General features: G+C 36.4%; 1 protein-coding gene across 1 annotated transcript in view; it reads right to left on the reverse strand.

Moving 5' to 3' along the window:
- The window catches only part of igsf9a (immunoglobulin superfamily, member 9a), a 65,573-nt gene that overhangs the window by 26,016 nt on the left and 18,516 nt on the right, over window positions 1-21,041 (reverse strand). The window contains exons 4-7 of the mRNA XM_042509698.1: window positions 16,519-16,665; window positions 12,254-12,402; window positions 10,898-11,009; window positions 5,879-6,020 (exon numbers count right to left, since the gene is read on the reverse strand). Of these exons, the coding sequence (XP_042365632.1) occupies window positions 5,879-6,020; window positions 10,898-11,009; window positions 12,254-12,402; window positions 16,519-16,665 (550 nt within the window). The remainder of the gene's footprint in view (window positions 1-5,878; window positions 6,021-10,897; window positions 11,010-12,253; window positions 12,403-16,518; window positions 16,666-21,041) is intronic.

The following is a 21,041-nucleotide window of genomic DNA, read 5'->3' on the forward strand; positions in this document are numbered from 1 at the left end:
AAGCCGGCGAAAAACATGCATGTAGCAGTTAAAGAGACAAATATTTTTCCCAGGTCTTGGTAAAGACTCAAACCTTTGAAAAAAAAGGACTGCATTAAAGAAAAAAATCTAGTCAAAATATCATCAGACTAAAGTCATAATTTTTAGGACAAAAATGTCATTATTATAAGAATAAAGTCATAATTTCATAGAATCAAGTCGTACTATTTCAAGAGAAAAAGCTGTAATATCATGAGAGATAGTTTATATCATGTGACTGCACTTTTTTCCAACGAAAGTCAGGAGACATGACAAAGAGAAAACTTGGTAGATGAATGGTTAATGCTTATTAAATTACCACTTTATCCTTGCAATTTTATGACTTTGAATCCTTTTTTTTTTGTCAATGTGGTCCATATACTCCTTCATACGAAGCAGAGCTAAAAGGAAAATTTGACACAACTAAGCAACTGTTACTCCTAGTCTGCTGGATGTGGAAATAAGCAGCTGTTTGCAGACACATTTAGGCTGCAACTAAAGATTTTTTCATAATGGATTGAATAAATTAAATGAATGCAATCTATATTGGATAATTCATAGTTTGATTTATAAAATGTTGAGAAAAACTGTAAAAATGTGAATTGCTCAGTTTGCTTAATAAACGATCTAAACCCAAACGTATCCAAGTTACAATTATATAAAACTGAGAATATTTAGGATTTATTACATCTAAGAAGCCGGAAACAGAGTATATTTAACATTTTTAGCAATGCTAGTCCCATGGCTCTATGTTTAGTGATGCAGGTACGTCAGTCCACCACCAAGTCCTGAATGAAACATACACACCGTAAATATTAGACTGCCATGAAATCTCAGCATCGGTATCAATGGTAGATGATTATTACTGTAACTGGATAACTTTTGTCATTTTTAATGTAGGACCATCATCAAGTCAGTCTCTTAACTTTCACTATGATCAGGGTAAGGGTTGCCCTTAAATACCAGCTAAACTAATGACAGGAGGTAGAATGGGTGCAGCTCTTATTTTTGATATTTATCAAATGACTGAAATAATTGGGTATGAAAATTGTAGTTAATCTTCTGCAGACAGACTCATCAAGTAATTAACAGATGCAATAAACAGCAATAGCAAAAACACTTTATAAATGTCAGGGTTCATTGTGAGGAGTTTTTCTCCCCTGAGGTTTTTTTTTTTTTTTCAAATTAAATATTTATCCTTCAGCATAATAACAAATGATACCCTTTTATTCATCACTCCTCCTGTGAGGCTTTAGTCTTCATAATAAACTCTTCACGTGCTAGGTAAACTCCTTCAAATGGAAACCTAAATGTACCATGGAATTGAGAGTATTCTGAACCTAAAAACCCAGAAGAAACACTGAAAATAAATGGAGAAAAACTAAAGTGAAAGTCCGTTTCGACATCCTCAAAGAGCACCTCACTATTTTTAACAAAGCAATTACAAAAGAGCTTATTTCCCAAAATTCGTAACAGATGATCAGAATAATCCTCGTGTGCTCTACTCAGCTGTTAACAGCATTAGATATCAGCTCCAAAAAGCCTCTCTGAAACTTTTCTCCACATCTAAATCAGGTTGAGTATTAACCTGAGTGTGGCTGTAATGAATAATTATATGTGTGATGGAGAAACGCTCGGGAGGAGAAGTAATGCAGATTAAGCCCTCCACCTGCTCAACTGACCATTTCCCAGCCACCGTTTTTTTAAGAGAGTGTTCAATTGTCTGGCGTATGATGTGCTGGCAATCATGAGCCGTGCTCCGCTCACTCGGATCCCATCCCTGGCACCGAACACAGCTATTGTGAAACCTCTCCTACAGAAAAGCTCATTCTCTGCTTCCACAGTTTCAGGTCAACTTCATTTTTTTTCTTTTTTAAGTTACATGACTATAGCTGAACCCTTTTTTTCCTCTCTTTATTTTATTTTTCTCTGTATTTTATGTGTCTTTTTGGTAGAGGTTATTACATACATACATGCGGCCTTCATTAAATAATGCATTCTTTTTTTTTATTACTGCCATTTGGGTAAAAAAATCAAAACTATTCACTTTCCTTTTTTCTCTGGTTTTTATCTCCACAAGCTCTTTAGGAAAGTGTAATAAATGTGCACTAAAAGAAGCTTACAGGCTCTACAGAGCAGCAGAGGAAGATGATAAATCTGTCTTAAGTAACCACTTCTACATTACAAATAGTCACTTATTAATTTTTATAGAAAATATTGATAAACCACTCCCTTACCAGCATTAAAAAAAAACATAACCGTTTCAAGTCCTCACCATGGTAAACGCAGTGGATTTTTTTTTTTTTTTTTTTGCATTTTTTATTGCCTTGGGGCTATAAAAGCAAAAACCTTTTCAACAGATCGCACAGTTTTCATAGGCCTCTTGCCTTAATTTTATCTAATTTGGTATTTGTTATATCTTCCTATCATTATTTTAATAATTTAATTACCATAATATGATGACATCATAATTAATGTGAAAAAAACTATATATAAACTCATAGTCTTGATATTTATTTAATCACTGAAAAGATTGGCTGATGATCAAAATTGCTGTTAATATTCCCTAAAATCCCTAAAAACATTAGCAACAATGACTTTGGCTGTTTTTGTTTTAAAAAAAAAAACAACAACCAAAAAACGTTGATTCTCGTTTAATCTGTGCATGTTTTTATCAAGAATTCAACAAAACACAGGGTGAGTATTGATAAATAAATGGTCATTTCAGGGGTTTAAGGATTCCTTTAAAGGGGCTGTCATTCACGTATTGTTCAGTTTGTGTTTATATCAAATTGTCTCTTTTCACTTGGAATTAACTCAGGCTGCAGAACATGTTTTTACAGGCTGACACACATCTAAGGGCCGCGTTAGACAACTGAAAACTGAGAGGATTCTCTGGCAGACCAGAAAAACAGAGGTTTGCTGTAATCAAGCCTGCTAGTGATGAAAGAATGCTTTACTCCTCCAGTATCTGCCCAGGAGAGAGAAAGAGAGAGAGTTGTACATCGGCAATATTTCTGAGATGATAAAAGGTGGATTTTATTCGCTATTTCTGATGTGAAATTCAAATAGGCATCAAAAAAACACACCAAGGTTACTGGCTCGGGGCTTGACATTTTGTGCCAAGGATTTAAAAGTTAGAGCACAGCTTCTCTTTTCGGATTTTGCATCAGTGTTTTGAACCCCGGTGTTATGTCTGCTCACTTGCAGGAAATGTGGTGACATCTAGAAGTTGACAGGATTTCAGCACCTCGCACAGAAGTGCACAGTTGTGCATCGTCTGTTGTGAAAAGCAGAGAATACGTGGCAATGTATGGAAGCATTTGTCGTTTCAGTGGCAACATGTGAAGGCTGAATGGCACAGATGCCAGTATCAATATAAAATAATTGTAAAGTAATGTTTAAAAATCTATTATTTCTGGAAAAGAAGCTAGACAGCAGAGTATGTTTTTGGCTAATAGAGTGCCCCAGGGTTTTCTGTAGGCCTAGGTATGAGCAGCATCACAGTATACAAGGGTATTTAAGTTGTCACATAACTTGTACAGTTTAATCCAAGTCTCATTTATTTAGTCGTATGCTCAGTGGTTCCCAAACAGACAGCCCTTTCTGACAAGGAACTGAACTAAAAGTTAAACTTTTCTACACTTTCTTTTAAGCCAAACTCCATTAACAAAACACAGAAGCTACTGATCGACCGCTGCCTCCATCTGTAGTTTATTTGTGTTATTGCGTGACTTTGGTGAATTCGAACTAACCCTTTAAAACACAAAGTCACACAAAAACACTAACTAACTAACTGACTGAGACAGTGATAGACAAGCGCTTCCGTGTCAGCGAGTGTTTTCGGCAATGAAATCTGTCTTTGAGGAGAGCATAGATCAATTTCACTTTCAAACTAGAAGTCAACCAATCCCCCATAATATTTTAGCTATTCATTCAACCTTTATTTAACCAGAAAAACACAGAGAATAAAAATCTCTTTTTCCAAGACTGTCCTGGCCGTGACAGGCAGCAACAAAAGATACAGACCAGAAAACATGGAGCAAAAATACAAAATCTAAATATAAAATTCCAAAACAATAACGTAAAACACAAAAAGAACACAAAAAATAAATCTACCACAAGGAAAGGAAATGAGAAAATGAGCCAATTACATGAAAAAAAACTGCCTCTTACAAATCCATGCTGGCCGGGATAACCGAAAGAAACCATGCCAAGGGACCAATCTGGAGGGACTTTTGGAATTATGTTACACAGTCTGAAAACCCTGAAATATGACTATTGTTCTGTCATCCTCTGCCTATTCTTAATTTTATTTTTTTTTTTTATTTCATTTTAAAATTATAAAAAAATCTGTGTGAGATTCTGACTTTTATTTCTGTTGTTGCCAATTGAATATCCCATTTGACATGTAAACCTGTCATGTACCAACCCATTCGAAATCAATAAAAATCTGAATTTTTTTGAATAAATAAATGAATAAATAAATAAATCAGTTTCAGTTAGGCTCCCTGTCACAGAGGGCTGTCTGTTTGGGAAGTACTGCGCATACAACTGGATAAATCTCTCTAAATGGAAGATTTGGTATAGTTTTGCTGTTGTGAAACCCTCTCGATTTTCTTTATTTTTATTCACCATAGATGCATGCAAGAAAAACAATGTTTTCCTCACAAATTTAACGTAACACGGGGTAAGTAGCTGAAATACAAATGGTCATTTGGGGGTTGAATTATTCCTTTAAAAGTTTTACTTGTACTGCATATTGTGGCATCTAAAGCATCAGCCACTGCAGACTCCCCTGGGGACGGACACACTGCACTGTCTTTGTGAATAACAAAAATATATGGAGTGGTGAGTATTTCTCCAGGGAACCATCCTTGGCATTTCTGTGGCATTATCAAGATTTTACAGTTGCGAGCTAAGTGATGCTATTTTAGTGCAAGCTAAAGTTAGTTAGAAAACCTAAAGCTGAAAAAGAAACTGTGCACGGAGGGACTTCCAACATGCAAACGATACGTCTTTAGTGTGACTTTTTCATATACGAGGAGCAGGAGCTCTGAGTGCACGACAAATTATTGATTACATTGAAAGTGTTTTATGACTCAAATTACTTTAATTTTCATGATTGCCTTTGTCTTCTCATGTGTTACACCATCTAATGCTCTCGATCACCCAAATTCAGTGAAAAAACTTTCCAAATTTCATTCAGAATGTAGCAACACACATGCAAGAGCTGAAATAAAGCAGCTGTTGCACCTGTTTTTAACATCACTCCACTTACTCCATGTCAGTTTTAGGAGAAGATTCAACATTTGTCATCAAATCAGTCAGTGGACCGGCACATGAGTACATGTCAGACAGGCTTTTAAGAAATGTCGCTCCTGGATTCATCTGGTCTGCTGGGACTGGCTTTCATGTTCTGCAGCTCCGTGGACTAGAACTAAGACCCGGGAGGAGGCAGATTTGAGCATTTGTGGACATAAAGAGGTATGTTTTACTCCATATAGATCTAACCTCTGGAATAGCCATTTCAAACAAAATGTTTCGTGTTTTCACACTGTTGATGTAATTGATCTTACTAATCGTCCTTTGTTTATTTCACATTTCCACAGTGATGTTACATCTATTTTTGTTGATTTTTTCTGTATTTCTTTTCTGTGGAACATTTTGTTCTACAATCTTCCAAGAAAAGCACAAAGTTAGATTTGAATTAGATGTAACAACTACTCCCAGAGCCTTAAGAATACAAAAAACAAACCCCACAAAGGTAACAATTTGCTCCACTGTGCTGAACAACTGCATAAAACATCAAAGGGTGAAAATGGATTGCTTGGGAACAAAGAGTAATGATTGCACTCACTCTATGTGATGGACGTTCTCTCCATCTTTCTGCCACACATAGGTCATGTTTGGGGGGTCGGCCACCGCCTGGCACTGGAGAAGTGCATTCTGGGACTTGTTGAGAGAGGTGTTTTTGGGAGGGACGACAATGACGGGCGCGCCTGGTGGGAGGCAGAAAATACAGTATATTTACAAAAAGGGCTGCAAACAATTATTTTTGACAATTATTACTTTTTTATCTGCTCTTTAACACCTGGATTAACCATCAGTTCTCCTGTGCTGCTTTCAGACACCTCATGAGCATTTAAACCTCTGAAATATGGGAACATTCAACTGTTTTTTTTTTTTTTTCCCAAAAACATAGGAGAAAAAGATAAGCAACTTGCCAAGAAAGAAGAAAATGTCCCACCAATTCCAAAAAAATATCAAAAGCTGAGAAGGAAATGACTTGAAAATTAGCTAGGGGGGAATTATAGATATTATCAAAAAATAGAAAAAAAACCCCCAGAAAACTAGGTTTACAAGTCTTGTAATTACATATTTAAAAATATGTGGAAAAAAATAGCGTATTTTTCGGCCTTTTTTTCTTTTTGGCTTATTTTCAGGTCACTTTGTTATAATTTTTTTCTACTAATTTCTCATTTTTGAGTCATTTCTTCCATATTTTTGAAAGAAATCAAACGATTTTTTCAGGTTTCAAAGTGTTCACTGCCTAATCATCATTCGGTCTACAAACTGTCAGAAAATGTCTCAAAATGATTTCAAATTGCTTTTCACAGTTCTGAAAACATACACAGAGCAATCACTGTTTTATATGCAGAGCACAACACTCTGTATTTTCCCTGCAAAAGGTGGTCATTCACTCAAAACATTTCACTCATGTCAAAAGTAAATAACTTCCCCTTTGAGCACATCGCAGCCTTCAACCTGACACGTCCCTTTATCATCGCTTCAGTCAGATGTCTGAGGAGCTGCGTCAGTGTGGCAGAAAACACTAAAACGGTGTTTCTTGATGTCATTTCTCATTGAGACCTCAACACAGTAACCCAATAATACTGTCCCATAGCTCATGTTATATAAACATCCATTTCAATGATCTATTCAAAGGTTTCTCAATGTTGCTGCTTACCTTTCTTCCCCTTTTCGCATTAAGTACCCTCAATGCTGTCTGAAGTAATGAAACTATGCCTGTTAAGTAAGAAGAGGATCATGTAATTGGTCCTTTTTATGTTCCTTCTTTCAAATTCAAGGTTCCCACATTTTTTAGATTAATTTTCTACATTTTTTCAGAAATGTTTTGTAATGACTTTTTCCATGCTTTCATTTAGGTAGTTTAAAATAGGAGGGCCTGGGTAGTGATACGGCTATACATTATGAAACACACACTGTCCTTGCAGCTGCTGATCAGCTGCTAATGTTGCTAACTGGACCAGAACGGCACATACAATATTTTGCAAAACGTCAGTTATACAAAGAACATGATTATGAATGACAATATTTTTAATATTTAACCTTTTGAAACCGTTTTTACTAGAAAATCACCTGAAAATAATTTTAAAAACGAACATAAAATGTAAAGACAACAAAAGAAAAAAAAACAAAACAGGAAAATGACCTAGAAAAAAAGTCCTGAACATTAAAAAATATCTATGGATACATTTTCTTGTGTTAAAAAATGAAATAAAATAATACAAATTAGTTAAAATTATAACTATAAAAATGTTCTATTATTTTGATAATATATAAATAATCTCCCCTGTTTTGAAGAAGGAATTTATTAGATGTCACCTTTTAATTTATAGCAATTTGTGGGACATTTCTTGCTAAGTTGGTCATTGCCTTTTTCCCCATGTTTTTATTTTTCCCAAAATAGTTAAACCAAGTTTGCTGCCAAAAAAACTGATGTCAATGCAGGTTTCAAATGGTTACAACTTTAAAATTCCTTCAAAATAATTTAAAAAATAATTGTAGGGTTGACTTAAATTTTTGAGATTAAGCAACTTAAACCTCGTTCATAATAATTGTTTATAATAATGGAAATATAATGCAGCCTACGTAATAACCATAATTATGAACACGTGTTTTAAGTTGATTACTCACAAAATTAGGTTTTTCTAACTTTTTTCCATACTACCTAAGGGAAATGTATACTCAAAACTCAAGTTTGTTTTTGAGTCAGTAATATACTTTTTACTTCACTATATTTGCCATTTATACATTTGATACGACTAGTCTGTTCTTACTGTGGGAATTTAGTTTAAGTGGGGAAAGTGTGCAAGTTTCCAGCTGCCTGGAAGAAAAAGAAGCGCCACATGTCTTTTGACTATGATGTGATGATGACAGAGTGAAACCCAGAACAAGAGGCAGCTTCCAGCGACAATCTCTGACCACATCTGTCCACACGTTTTTATTTCAAAAGCTTAAAAAACAAGTCACATGAAGAAGTACTTACTGTGTCTCACGAAAAACACTGAGATCTCCACTCTTTTAACTTCTGCAGGCACACTGAAGTCACTTGCATTTACAGTGAGTCGAAATATAGTTGGCTTGCTACATTAGCTATGTTAAATTTTTATGTGTACTGTTAAACTTTGATGTTATAAGTAAGAGAGGAGTAGAGAGGAAGAGATGGAGGGAGAGTGGGAAAGTGTTCATATGCCAGTTGTATTTGTTTGATTCATTTTTTCATTAAAGCTTCATTAAAAAATATTTATCAACAAGATTTTTTTCCATTATTTTACACCTGCCCACACACTCTAAAGAATATTAAAATGAAAAGTAACATGTCCTTGGAGTAATTTATTAATATGGTACTTTTTTTTTTTTACGTGTCATTTTTAAGCCTTAGTGCCAGCAACAGCATTGGCTGGAGGCATTATGTTTTGGGGTTTTCTGTCCATCTATCCCATTCTTGTAAACGCGATATCTCAAAAAAAAGTCTTGAGGGAATTTCGTCAAATTTGAAACAAACACTCACTTGTACTTAACAATGACCTTGAAAAAACCATACCATGCTTTCGTCTCATTCTTGTAAATGCAATATCGCCTTGAGGAAATTCTCTAAATTTGGCACAAACGTCCACTTGGACTCAATGATTAATTTATTTAGATTTAGGTGGTTGAAGTCAATGTCATTGTAACCTTGCGCTCATCTTATTCTCATGAATGCAATATTTTAGGAAGGCTATGAGGGAAATTCCAAAAATTTGGCAAAAACATCCAGTTGGATTCAAAGGATAAACTGATGAGATTTTGGTTGTTAAAGATCACTGTAACCTCATAAAGCACGTTTTTGGTCCAAACTCAAGAATTCATATGTTAATTATGTCAAAATTTCACACAAATGTCTAATAGGATAAAATGATGAAGTGATGACATTTTCTAAAGAACAGGTCAAAGGTCAACATCACTGTGAAATCAAAACATCCTACAAATATCTCTTTTCTGGCCATTGCTCAACATCGTATCTCAGGAACAAAATGGAGATATTTGGTCAAATACTTGACACGAATACTAATTTACCCTTGACGACCAAAATATAATTAGTTCATCATTAATTCTAAGTGCGGAGACATAACAAAACCAAGAAAAAAGTCAGTGCATCTGTGTGTTGAACAAGAAGAAATGCATATGGTGTTCAGAGAGTCTGAGCTGTGGATTTGAGAATTACACAGTGTGCTGAGAATGATGATTTTCATTTGATGATTATGCCAAAGCAACTAAGAAAAGCTGACAAAGAAGCCTTTTCAAAACCCCAAAAAGTTGAATAAAAGGTTACATCACAATATCAATGACACTCTGTGCTGTCAAATACAACAATGTAATCTACTTGGAAAACAATCGCATACAGCTACTACAACATGGTGCTAAAATGTCACATTTATCTCCCTATAGCGTGCTGAGCCCCGACACGTGTGCTGTTTGCAAAAAGCTAATAAAGAGGGATCAACATACCACATGTCTCATGTATAAATAACCACATGATCTCCACAGCAGTCATTACTGATTGGATTTATATGCTCGATGGATATATGCATGAGTGACAGTTTAGAGGTTACTTAAGGCTTTTAGACTGACTTCATCCAGATCAGCTATTAGTCTCCTGTAATCCATCCATGTGGCAACGTCGTGCAAAAATGCAGCCAAAGCTCAGATAATGTGACTTAGACTGAGTAGTGTTAGGGCGAGATGTGCTCATGATGATGATTATTATTCAAAATGTGACCACTGGAACTGAGAGATTTCAAAATGAAGTGAAACCTCAAGGCGACGTCGTGCCAAAACAAAATATTTCCCCATGCACTGCGCACCAGACGAGTCCCTTTTCTCCGGAGAAAATCAGCAGTAGGTGTACGAGTAGGAGTACAGGAAGAAGTCAGAAATAAATTCCACAATGTATTATGCAGTGCTGTGTCGGTGTAATCCTATGATACACAGTAGCATATTTGCATATTCTGCATGCCTTTGTCCTCAAATCGGACAGTTAATTTGGAAATCTGTCATCGGAAAAGTTCTGTGAATCTGTCAGTAATCTCATGGTTTGTTTTTGACCACGTTTTTTAGGAGAAATTTACTTTTTACATTCAAACAGGGACATTTATAAGAAGAAAAGTGATTGATAGTGTGATTCTGATGACCAAAAAAAACAGATATTTCATTTCCCTCAGATTCAGCAGCCTGGCGAGCCCTGAAAACATCCCACATCTCTAAAATGCAGCCTTCACATTGAGCAAAACACATTACTTTATCACGACAGAAATACTCCAAAAATCCCCGCTGAAATCCTGTCTCATATCATGATATCAATATTATCTGCACAACCACAGAATAAGAGTTGAATTCAGTTTGAGTTTCTTTTACCACTCTGTCATATGATGCAAGAAGGAGAAACAGAAATGTAAATTTGGGTGGCTCCCAGCCAGTCAGGCACACAGACATCACAGAGAGTGAAGGAACTGGCAGGCGGGCAGGCGTGCAGACAGACAGGCAGGCACGCACAAAGACAGACAGACAGGCAGACAGACAGGCAACAACTGACCTTTGATCTTCACTTTCGTCACGCGAGTCACGTTTCCCTCCGAGTTGGAGGCGTGGCAGGTGTACTGTCCTGCTGACTGCATGCTCACTGCTCGCAGAGATAAGGCTCCTTCCTGGTAAATAAATATGACACATTGGACTGACTGACAGGAGGATGGAAGCAAACAGTGCACATACTGTAGATACATGCAACAGATACTGTATGTATTTGATGTATAGACAGACAGGTACACACATACTGTAGCTACAGACTGATAAGAAGATAAATAGATGTAGAATTTGACTGCATTTGCTCAAGTGCAGCACTTAAGTACAATTTTGAAGTACTTGCACTTTACTGCTACAGCTTCTAATTTCTTGGCAGATTAAGATTTTAAACATTTAATATTTAAGATATTAAAGAACCAGTGTTTTATGACCTCTCATATAAAATTTATGACATTGAACATTCAAGTTTTGTACAAGTGGTTACTGTAGAAGTTCTGATGGTTGTGATTTCCACTCTACACTTTCCAGATGGCTTCATTTAAATAACTCAAGATGAAACCTGGATGGACATAAGGTTTTCTTGTGCTACATTCAGACGCCTTAGACAAGTATTTAAACCAAAACATTTCATTCTGTTAAAAAAAATAAAAAGAGGAAACGGCAATGGGCAAACTGCAAGGACTTGCTAAAATGTGACATGAAAACAACCTGAAAATTAATGTTGAAAAGGGAGAGAGAGAGAAATATTAGAAAATTTTATTTAAAACAAAATCAAGAAAAATTGTCCAGAAAATATACTAAAATATATACTATACGTGATTATTTAAATTCTGTATTGTACATATGTTACAGAACATATCAGAATATATACTTTTTCTTTAGTCATTTGTTTGTTTTTGTTTTTTACTTTGCTTTTTTGCCTATTTCAGGTAATTTTCTTTGCCTACCTCTTATTTGCCTACCTCGATTTGCTTAGATTTCACAGATTTAAAGGGACAGTTCATCCCATGCTATTTATCAGTTTTGACTGTTTTGGTGTGAGTTGCACAGAGTTGGAGATATTGGCTGCAGAGATGTCTGCCGTCTCTCCAATATAATGGAACTAAATGGCAATCAGCTTGTGGTGCTCAAGTCAAGTCACACTAAAACAATCTAGATTAATGAAAAGCACTACAGGTAAGAGAAAAAAATGTATTTTTTTATCATTATTTTGTATTATGAGATGAACCGTCCCTTTAAACAATTTTGATATAATAGGTAGCTACAATATAGTATAGTACAAATTGAAGATACTATAGAAAGAGCTAGAGACGCATAAACAATATCCATATATCTATACATTCACGCATGCTTAATCATATAAACATACCTGGTAATTTAGTCTTGGAATCACACTGCCATCTTTTAACCAGGTGATGACTGGAGTAGGGTTGCCGTTAGCAACACAGGTAAGAGAGAGGTGACTTCCAACCAGAGCCTCCATCACAGGAGGCGGTGCTTCAGTGAAGGTGGGTGGGGCTACAGAACATAACATTAAGGTGAATATTTAACTAAAAACACATTTATTTATCTATACACAAGGAAAACACCTACTATTAACACTTTGAGACCTGGAGCAACATCACTTGTCTTTTGCTGCTTTCAGACGCCTTTCACACGTATTTAAACCTGAGCAAATTGACACGATTTATTTCAAAAACAAGCAACATGCTACTTGATAAGGAACGGCCTACAAATTGCAAAGAAATTATTGGATCGAGAAAATTATTTTAAAAAGACAGGGAATAAATATTTTAATATTTTAAGAAGAAATAAGCAAATGGGGTTGTTTAAATGGAGGTGAACTGAGGTGAATAAAACTCTAAAGTCACACATAGACACCTCAACGTCTACAGCAAAAAGAGAATTTGTAGCAAGTCTGTCCTCCCAGCAGCAGCAATAAGAGAAAAACTTTGAAGAGAAAAGGCAGACTAGCAGCAAAAAAGTCCTTTGTCTTCCTCTTCTCTTTTTTTATCAATTTCTATACAGCATGACAGAAGCTCGGCCTTGTTTGTTAAACAGCCACAGCTTGTGTTCAGTTTACTGACATCAACTTACATTATTATTTCACATTCTAAAGTAAAAATGTCACTTTAACGCTGCCTTTTAGATGTGCGGGCATGAACGTTTTGCTGCCACTTAAAGTCTCAGATCTCGTCAGAAAACATACAGAGAGCCCTTTTTTCCTAACGTCCAACTCCAGACATAAACAACTTCAATATTTTATTTCAATCCCTGTGACTCACACCCTTATTGCACTCTTGTATAATAAATAACCAGGGAGAAGGTTTGAAAATGGGTTTGGTAGTTTTCTTTTAAGAGTAATAAGAGTCATTTTTCTTTTCTTATCTGGATTACAGGTTTGTTTTAGTGTCTGTAGTCGAAGGAGTGTGGTGAGACTCTTGTCTATAATTAGAAAATAACCTGTCATATACTTTTGGTCCCTTAAAAAAATCAGCTTTTGCATGCAAATAGATTTAATTCTTTGAGCTTTGTATTCCCAGCCTGTAGAGGCCACTGACAATCTCAGATATTGAGGCAGAGTGCAAACAATGGGATGTGAAGAGCGTACCTGCAGGGCACGTCACTGATGTTACATCCAAAGCCTCAAGTACACAGTCATAATCTATTATAATTCTCATCTTTAACCTGACGCACACAGACCAGCTCGGTGAAACTGTCTCGCCTCCCTTTGATCAGCAGTGCACGCTCACACTTTGTTCTGTATGTCTGTGTGTGGAGTCACGGCAGAGGTTTTTCCCAAATAAGGATAAACTTCAAAGCACAAAAAAATAATGATGCATATTTCATTTTTAGATTTATTATTTAAACCTATCAATACGTACGGTGACAACTCGATTCAGAGACGATTCCTCCTCAAAATCATCATGAAGAAAGTCAAAAGTTAACCAAATTCCCTAATCTGTCTAGAACGTTTGATAAAAGGTCTTTCAAAATAAGTTTGAAAAGGTTTTTTCAAAGGTTTAAGTGTAAACAACTGCTATACATAGAGTAAAGATAAATAGAGCTTCATGAAATAAATAAAATACTCCAAAATATGTGCAAAATATCAACGCGTTTGGTTTATTGGCGAACTGGAGCACCAACCCAAAATGTTAGTATATGGCGACTGGGGAATGACACTTAACAATCAATTAAAAGTTGCAAAATGTTGCTTTAAATTACTGTATATAAAGATGAGCTACAGGTCTTAACTTCCTCCCACTGCACAAAAATGAAGCCAAAATGATCCTGATATGTCTGCTGCCGTCCTGCAATCTCCGCACAATTGATTTCCAAACGACCGACCAATTGTGTGCACACAGATTGGCACAAAGAGCTGTCAAACTTATAAAAGAAAGCAAAAAAAACGAACTGAACAAACATCAGGGTAATAAGAACTACCTAAAATGGCAAAAAGTGTTTGACGTGCACTTTCATCTTTTAGTTTGGCCCATGTTCCACCCGCTAACATGGAGGCTTATGACCTGTACTGCAGCCAGCCATCTGGAGGCGGTTGAGATGTTTTGGCTTCACTTTTGGGGAGCTATTATGTCGTTCATCTTTGTATACAGTCTCTGATTCATAAGGTAAGCGGGGGCCTAGCTCACTTCAACTTTCCAATTGCAATACAAACTTAAAAGCACAATATGTCCTCCTGAGTGTTGAATGCTGTGAAGGAACATATGGCCTAAATTACAGCTAAGGCTAAATCGCAATGTCTTGCTTCAGTCAGCAGCGCACCATAGAAACTCACAATTGGTCTCCTAGCAACACAAGCCCTCAAATGTCAGTCAAATGCTTCCATGGGAAACACCCACCGAGACGCCTGAAGCCTCGACAATGTCTCCACAACTATGTATAGAAAATGTTTTATCCTCTTTTTATAATGGAAAGTCATGCACAATGGCTGCAGTGTCATTTATATTTCCTGACACAAAAAAGAGAACAGAATAAGTGTGCTATTTCCACTTTAAAGACCTGACTGGAACATTTCGACTCTATAAATTGCAAGTATATTTCAATGAAAGGTGAGACGTTACGAAAAATAAGCATTTCTCTTCTACAAGCCCTTTTTTAACAAAAGAGCCATACTTCTAAACTTACATTTGGTCTAGACACAGAAAGAAATACAAAAGAGCTTTGTTTTTTGGAGTTACAGACAAGTTTCAATTGTTAGCAAAAAGTATTGAGGTTTATTCAAAGCCCGATGCCTACTCAAGGCTGGCTTTTCTCTGCTGTTTGTTGTGGAATTACCACTAAAGAATGAAAGAAATCTATATTGACTCCCTGATTGACACACCAGGGATGGGCCATCTTGTTCAAACAGGTTTCAATCACGTCCTTTATTTACACTGGGATCACTGATTTTGTCCCATGAAGCAAAAGAAAAGCACATACTATTTAACCCTTTGAAACCTGGACTGAGATCACTTTTCTTGCGCTGCATTCAGAAGTATTTAGACCTTTGAAATGAGAGAAAATTGGTTTGATCCCTTAAAAAAAAACAAATGAAAAGCAATGAACAAGAAATGCTCTAAGACTGCAAGAAATTAGTAAATGTATAATTTATTTTTTTTAAAAGCTAGGGGAAAATTGTTCAGGGAAAAAGGAAACAATGATATCTACAATTATCATCATCTTAAATTATGTTACAGAATTATTATAACTCGAAAAACTCTTTTTCTAAGATGTTTTTTTACTTCTTTTTTTAAAAAAAAAAAAACAACTTATTTTCAGGTACTTTTCTTGTACTTTTTACTCGTTACTTACTAATTTTATCAAGAAGAAATCAAGACAATTTGATCAGGTTTAAAGGTTTATCTGAGAAAACCTCCAACAACCAGTGATCAGCAATCAGCCAGCATAAGTAATCAAATACAATTCTTGCCTAGGAAAAATAGGCAATGAATAATTTGGCAAGAAAGATCCCGGAAATTGCAAGAAATTTGTAGATTCAGAATTAATTTTTGAAAAAGGTAGAAAAAAATTCTAGGGAGACCTGTATTTAAATTATCATTATTATATATTTAAAGTTATTCTTATAAAACTATTATCATTTTAAAGCAGCTCAGGTCATTTCCTTGTTGTTTTTTGTTTGCTTTTTTTTAGTTACTTTCCTATGATTTTGTTTGTTTGGCAATTTTTTGTTTGTTTCGGTATTTAAATCTTGATCCTACGCAAACTGGTGCAATTTCTTTTAAAAACATCGGGAAAAGGCAATGAGCTACTCAGTAAGAAAAGCTCAACAAAAATTTTTAAAAATTTGTCGATTTAGAAAATAATTTAAAAAGCTATGAAAAAAAGAGGCAAAACTCTATGGAAACTACTGAGATATTTTATTGACATAAGTACTTATTTAATTATTTATTATTTATTTGTTATCATTATTGTTTTTTAAGCACTTCTCCAAATAATTTTACATTTTTTAAAACTTTTTTTGTGCTAATTTTCAGGTAATTTTCCTGTATTTTTGCCTAATTTCTTGCTAATTTTTAAGTCATTTCTTTTCACATAACTCATTGCCTTCTTCCCATGTTTTTTGAAAAAAATCTAACCAATTTGCCCAGGTTTCAAAGGGTTGATAAACCTCACCAGTTACAGAGAGCCGAGTCCAGGTGCCGTTTTGCAGCTCATCCGTGGGCTCATCCAGTAAGAGGATTCGACACTCGTACAGGCCCTGGTCACCCAGCTGCAGGTCGTCCAGCCTCAGGTCAGTGACTCGTACCAGAGATGCCCGCCCTGCGGACACACAGCACAGGCAAAAGGTGAAAGAGCGGACGTGAAGGGCATGAGACAGGCCTACCACACGTGATGCTGATTTCACTTGTCATCAGGTCTGAGCTGTGTGTAACTTTGAAAGTGAGCTGCTGAAAAAGAACATTGTCCTCAAACGATGCCTAAAACTGCTGCGTACAAACAACAGCCGACACATGCACACACACAGAAATGTGCTCTCCTGGTTGCCAGGTGACCGCTCCCTCGAGCCGGAGCGCAGCTCGCAACATCAACTCTTTATCTTTTCCAGTCTGCAGCCCACATCTTTTTGTGTCCTTCTAGTTTTCACACTTTATCAGACAGACAATTGTGCAGTGACCTAGCAGCGCGGAACAGCATGGCTGAGGAGAAACTGTCAATGAAAGCATTATTAAGGACAGTCCTCTCTCTGCACCATCTCCGAAATACAAACACGAAAACAGCAAACACACTGCGGCGGGGAAGCCTCGGTGCCGCTGGGATGGCTGTGTGGTGACGGTAATTATTAACAGAGGCTCTGATTTCTAGTGACTGCAGTAGGGAGGGACAGCGCTGACAGACAGAAAGAAGCAGGAAGTTGGAGTCAGGTATGTTGGCCGCGATAACACACCTTATTTACTTTTCCAAGCCGCCAAAGGGGACTAAATCCACAGGGGAGAAGAGGCGAGGGAGGGTTAAAGTAGAGCAAAACACACATCAGCAAACACTCGCGGGATTAGTGCATTTCAAAATCCCACCCTTTGACCTCTGGCAGTTTTTTTTCTCCTCTCTCATGTTGACTGGCTCAGTGTGATATAGGTCAGTATAGCACCTCAGAGGAAAGGTTGTGCTGAGGCAGGGATGCTGTGTGGAAAACGTGACTGGGAGTCGTCAGATAAAAGGGGAAGGAAGGGGTGGAGGTGAAGGAAGAGCATGACCCGACGCCACGACTGCTGCCATTTGAGAAAAAAAACAAAAACACATGATTGCAGGAGATTTGAATGCGAGGTAAATTAAGTGTGAGAGGGAGAGCAGGCACAGAGACAGAGGGAAATTTGGACTGTTTGTGTCTCTGTGTTTGCGTGGTGCATGTCAGAGTGTAAAAACAAGTGTGTGCACACATTGAGCACAAGCTTTAGCGAGTGCTCGGTGTGCAAACAAATGGAGATTGGAGTTAAGTTATGTAAATTTAGCTTTGAATTGTTGATGTAAATAAGAAAACAACATTTCTGCGTTCTTTTAATCCACTTGTAGCCACCAAAGAAAACTCAAGAAAACAATTATGTTCAGGGCGAGAGTCAAATGCAATACTTCATTTTCTTCTTCATAAAAATTCAAAGTTTTTATGAAAATAAAAGAAGGCAGAGCTGCACTGTTGTTGCAGTTTTGTTAGTGTTTAGTGATTATAATGTATATCTCAGAATATGATGCAACACTAGAAAGTGTGTTACTAAATTTTTTTTTAAAATTTAACTATGTACAGGGCTCCCACACACTCTATGGTCAAAATTTTAAAACTTTTCAATGATTTCTCAAAGACCCTTACTTTTAAACTTGCCTGGCGCTTTTTTTAAACAAACTAGATTCAAACTTTATTCGTGTATACTTTCTCTCTCTCTGCCTCTCAGCTGTCCACTGAGCAGCGGCTCTCACTCATTCTTCAACACATCTTGTCTCAACAAACACGTTATTGATATCAGCAAAACAAACAGGGAAATTAGCAGTTTTGGTAATATTTTGATTACTACAGATTGCTTCTTTGAAAATGTGACTTCATGACTCACTGCTTTTTTGGTCCTTACTGCAAACCTCACCTTCATGAGTTTGCAACCCACCGCAAGTTGCTTTGTTTATGCAGAAGTTAGCCTGCTGGCAAACAGTACACATAAAAATGGCCAGAATGTCCATTTTACTCTCACTCTAATTCTCTGGTATCACTTTGAAGCAAATTTCCAGCAGCACATCTGTAAAGACAGATGTTTAATGATTCAATGAGAAAGAGAAAATCAAGTATACTGGCATTTACTTTTTCTTTTTAAAGTCCTAAGAAATACGTCAACCACAAAATGATCCTTTGTAAATTAATTTGTAATGCGGAAAACTTGTAAACTTAGTTAATCCTCACTTTGATGAATAATAAATTAAACTCCATGTGCCACACTTCATCTTACATGAATATTGAGGTTTAATGAAAAGTTCCCAAGTGGCTCTTGACACAATAAAATATATGAAAAAAAATGACAAAAACTTAAAGGAAAAACAACAACAATTCACCTTTGAAAGGTGCGTTTCCAGCATCATACAGCCGTGTCGAACATTAGAGTCTGAACATCCACAAAGTCTTCATCTTACAGTATTTTTACCAGTGACAGTGAGGGACTCTGAGGCCTCTGAAAATACCCAAACCATGACTATGGATAAATCATTCATTCATACAGTTACTCTTATGATACATGATATTCAAATACCTTCATATTTAATACTTTTTCCATAATTTGTCATGCTGTGTTAACTTGAATTCCAGAGGAAAACCATGTTTTCTTTGCATGCCTCCACGAAAAACAGCAAATATATTGATTCACTGATTGATCAGGGACTAGGAGTCAACCGGTTTATCAGAGTCGATACCAATACTGATTATTACAATAAAAATGAAAATCTCTCTGTCAACATTTAGAATTTAGGATATGACAAACTCCGAAACAAAACTTTGTTTAAATGCCTTTAGCAAATGTTTAATCAAAACTGAGACTTTCAACATCAAATACAGCAAGTTCCCAGCAAGTTTTTTTATAAAGTCAAGTGAACATTTAAATAAAAATAGCTAAAAGTCAAAGTTCCTCCTATGCTGACACTGTCTTTGTACTTTTTGGCTAGTTGATTGTATCAGTGATCATTGAAATAAAACACAGATATAGATAACTGTCAAAATGTCATCATAATCGGCCAGGATGATAATCTGTCGACCCCTATTAGGACCACGTTTATCAACAGCAAAACATCCGTTTACAAAATCCCACACAACTCCTCCAGTATGATCCAAACCATATGCTCAGTACTTCCCAAACACACATATTTTTGCTTAGTTTTTAAAACTGAACTAAAAGTGAAACTTATCAATGCTCTCCTCAAAGCCAGACTCCAAAAATAAGGTTTTAGCGATAATGCATGTGTTTGGGAAGCACTGAGCATACGGCTGGATAAATGAGACTTGGATGATACTGCAGTACTTGTGTGGGAGTTAAATGGATGTTTTGATATAGCTTAGCTGTTGTTAAATGCAGTCCCCATTCTATAATAAATCAATATGTTTTCCATTTTCTGCAAAGGCATGGAGAAAAACTCATTTCTCAATCCAATTAAATCATTAAACATCTGTCTTTACAGATGTGCTGCTCAAAATTTGCTTCAAAATAACAACAGTGCCTGCTGAAACAGAGACTAGGATTATTTCATGATGCAGGTAACTAAATAAGAGTGAAAATGATACAACAGGTAGAGGCCCACTAACAACACCTCCTCTTCCTCCTCGTGTTCTGCCCTGCTCATCCCCCCGCTGCTCACTTTTAACTGGTCCAAGCTAAACAATATCCACTGTTAGTTCAATTCATGCGCAAACACACTCACTCTCACACATTTGTCCGTTGCATTTACTGTTTCCAACTAAAGCCCCCCCCCAAAGGGCTTCGTCCCTCAATACGCTCTCAGGTTACAGAGAAACACAAAACCATTCAGTGCTGTGACGAAACTCGTTACAAATGAAAAGCTGCAGTTTGAATCAAAAAGTCTGTGGACTCTGCTGGTTTTACAGTAGAACAGAATATTAAATGCGGTGGTCATCATCTTTCTCAACACAATGGCTTTCAAAGAAAGAGAAATGACAAATAATCTGCATTCAACTGCGAATTAAAAACTTTGTGTGAAGTCATGGAGAAGCGTTTTGGAAGTGAGATCCTTTGTAAAACTCATTTTGAATAGATTTAACAATTTCAGCAAAACTGTTTCGCCTCGTCCTTAATTTCGTTTTAACACTCTCTGCAGCTTCCATTTTTCATGTTATCACTGCTGCACCGGTGTTGTGTAAAGTTGATTTGATGCCTGTATTTAGGGGTTTTTTGTCGTCTGTTTCATGCAAAGCACTGAGAATTGTGACGTGGATCCTGCTTTAAACAACAAAAAACTAACAACCTTCAAACAACATCAACTCTTCTTTGTAATGCCGGCAGGTTTGAGGTGCTCCGTAATGCTCAAAAAGAAGCAGGCTCTTTAGTGACAAAAGGAACACTATTCAGTTTTATTCAGAGTGAAGGATGCTCCAGAGGTATTGATTTTCTTTCTTCTAAAACGGATACGTAACATTTTGGAAATGAAGTTTTCAAATG

The sequence above is a fragment of the Plectropomus leopardus genome, chromosome 20 (assembly GCF_008729295.1).
Source record: "Plectropomus leopardus isolate mb chromosome 20, YSFRI_Pleo_2.0, whole genome shotgun sequence".
Classification (NCBI taxonomy): domain Eukaryota; kingdom Metazoa; phylum Chordata; class Actinopteri; order Perciformes; family Serranidae; genus Plectropomus; species Plectropomus leopardus.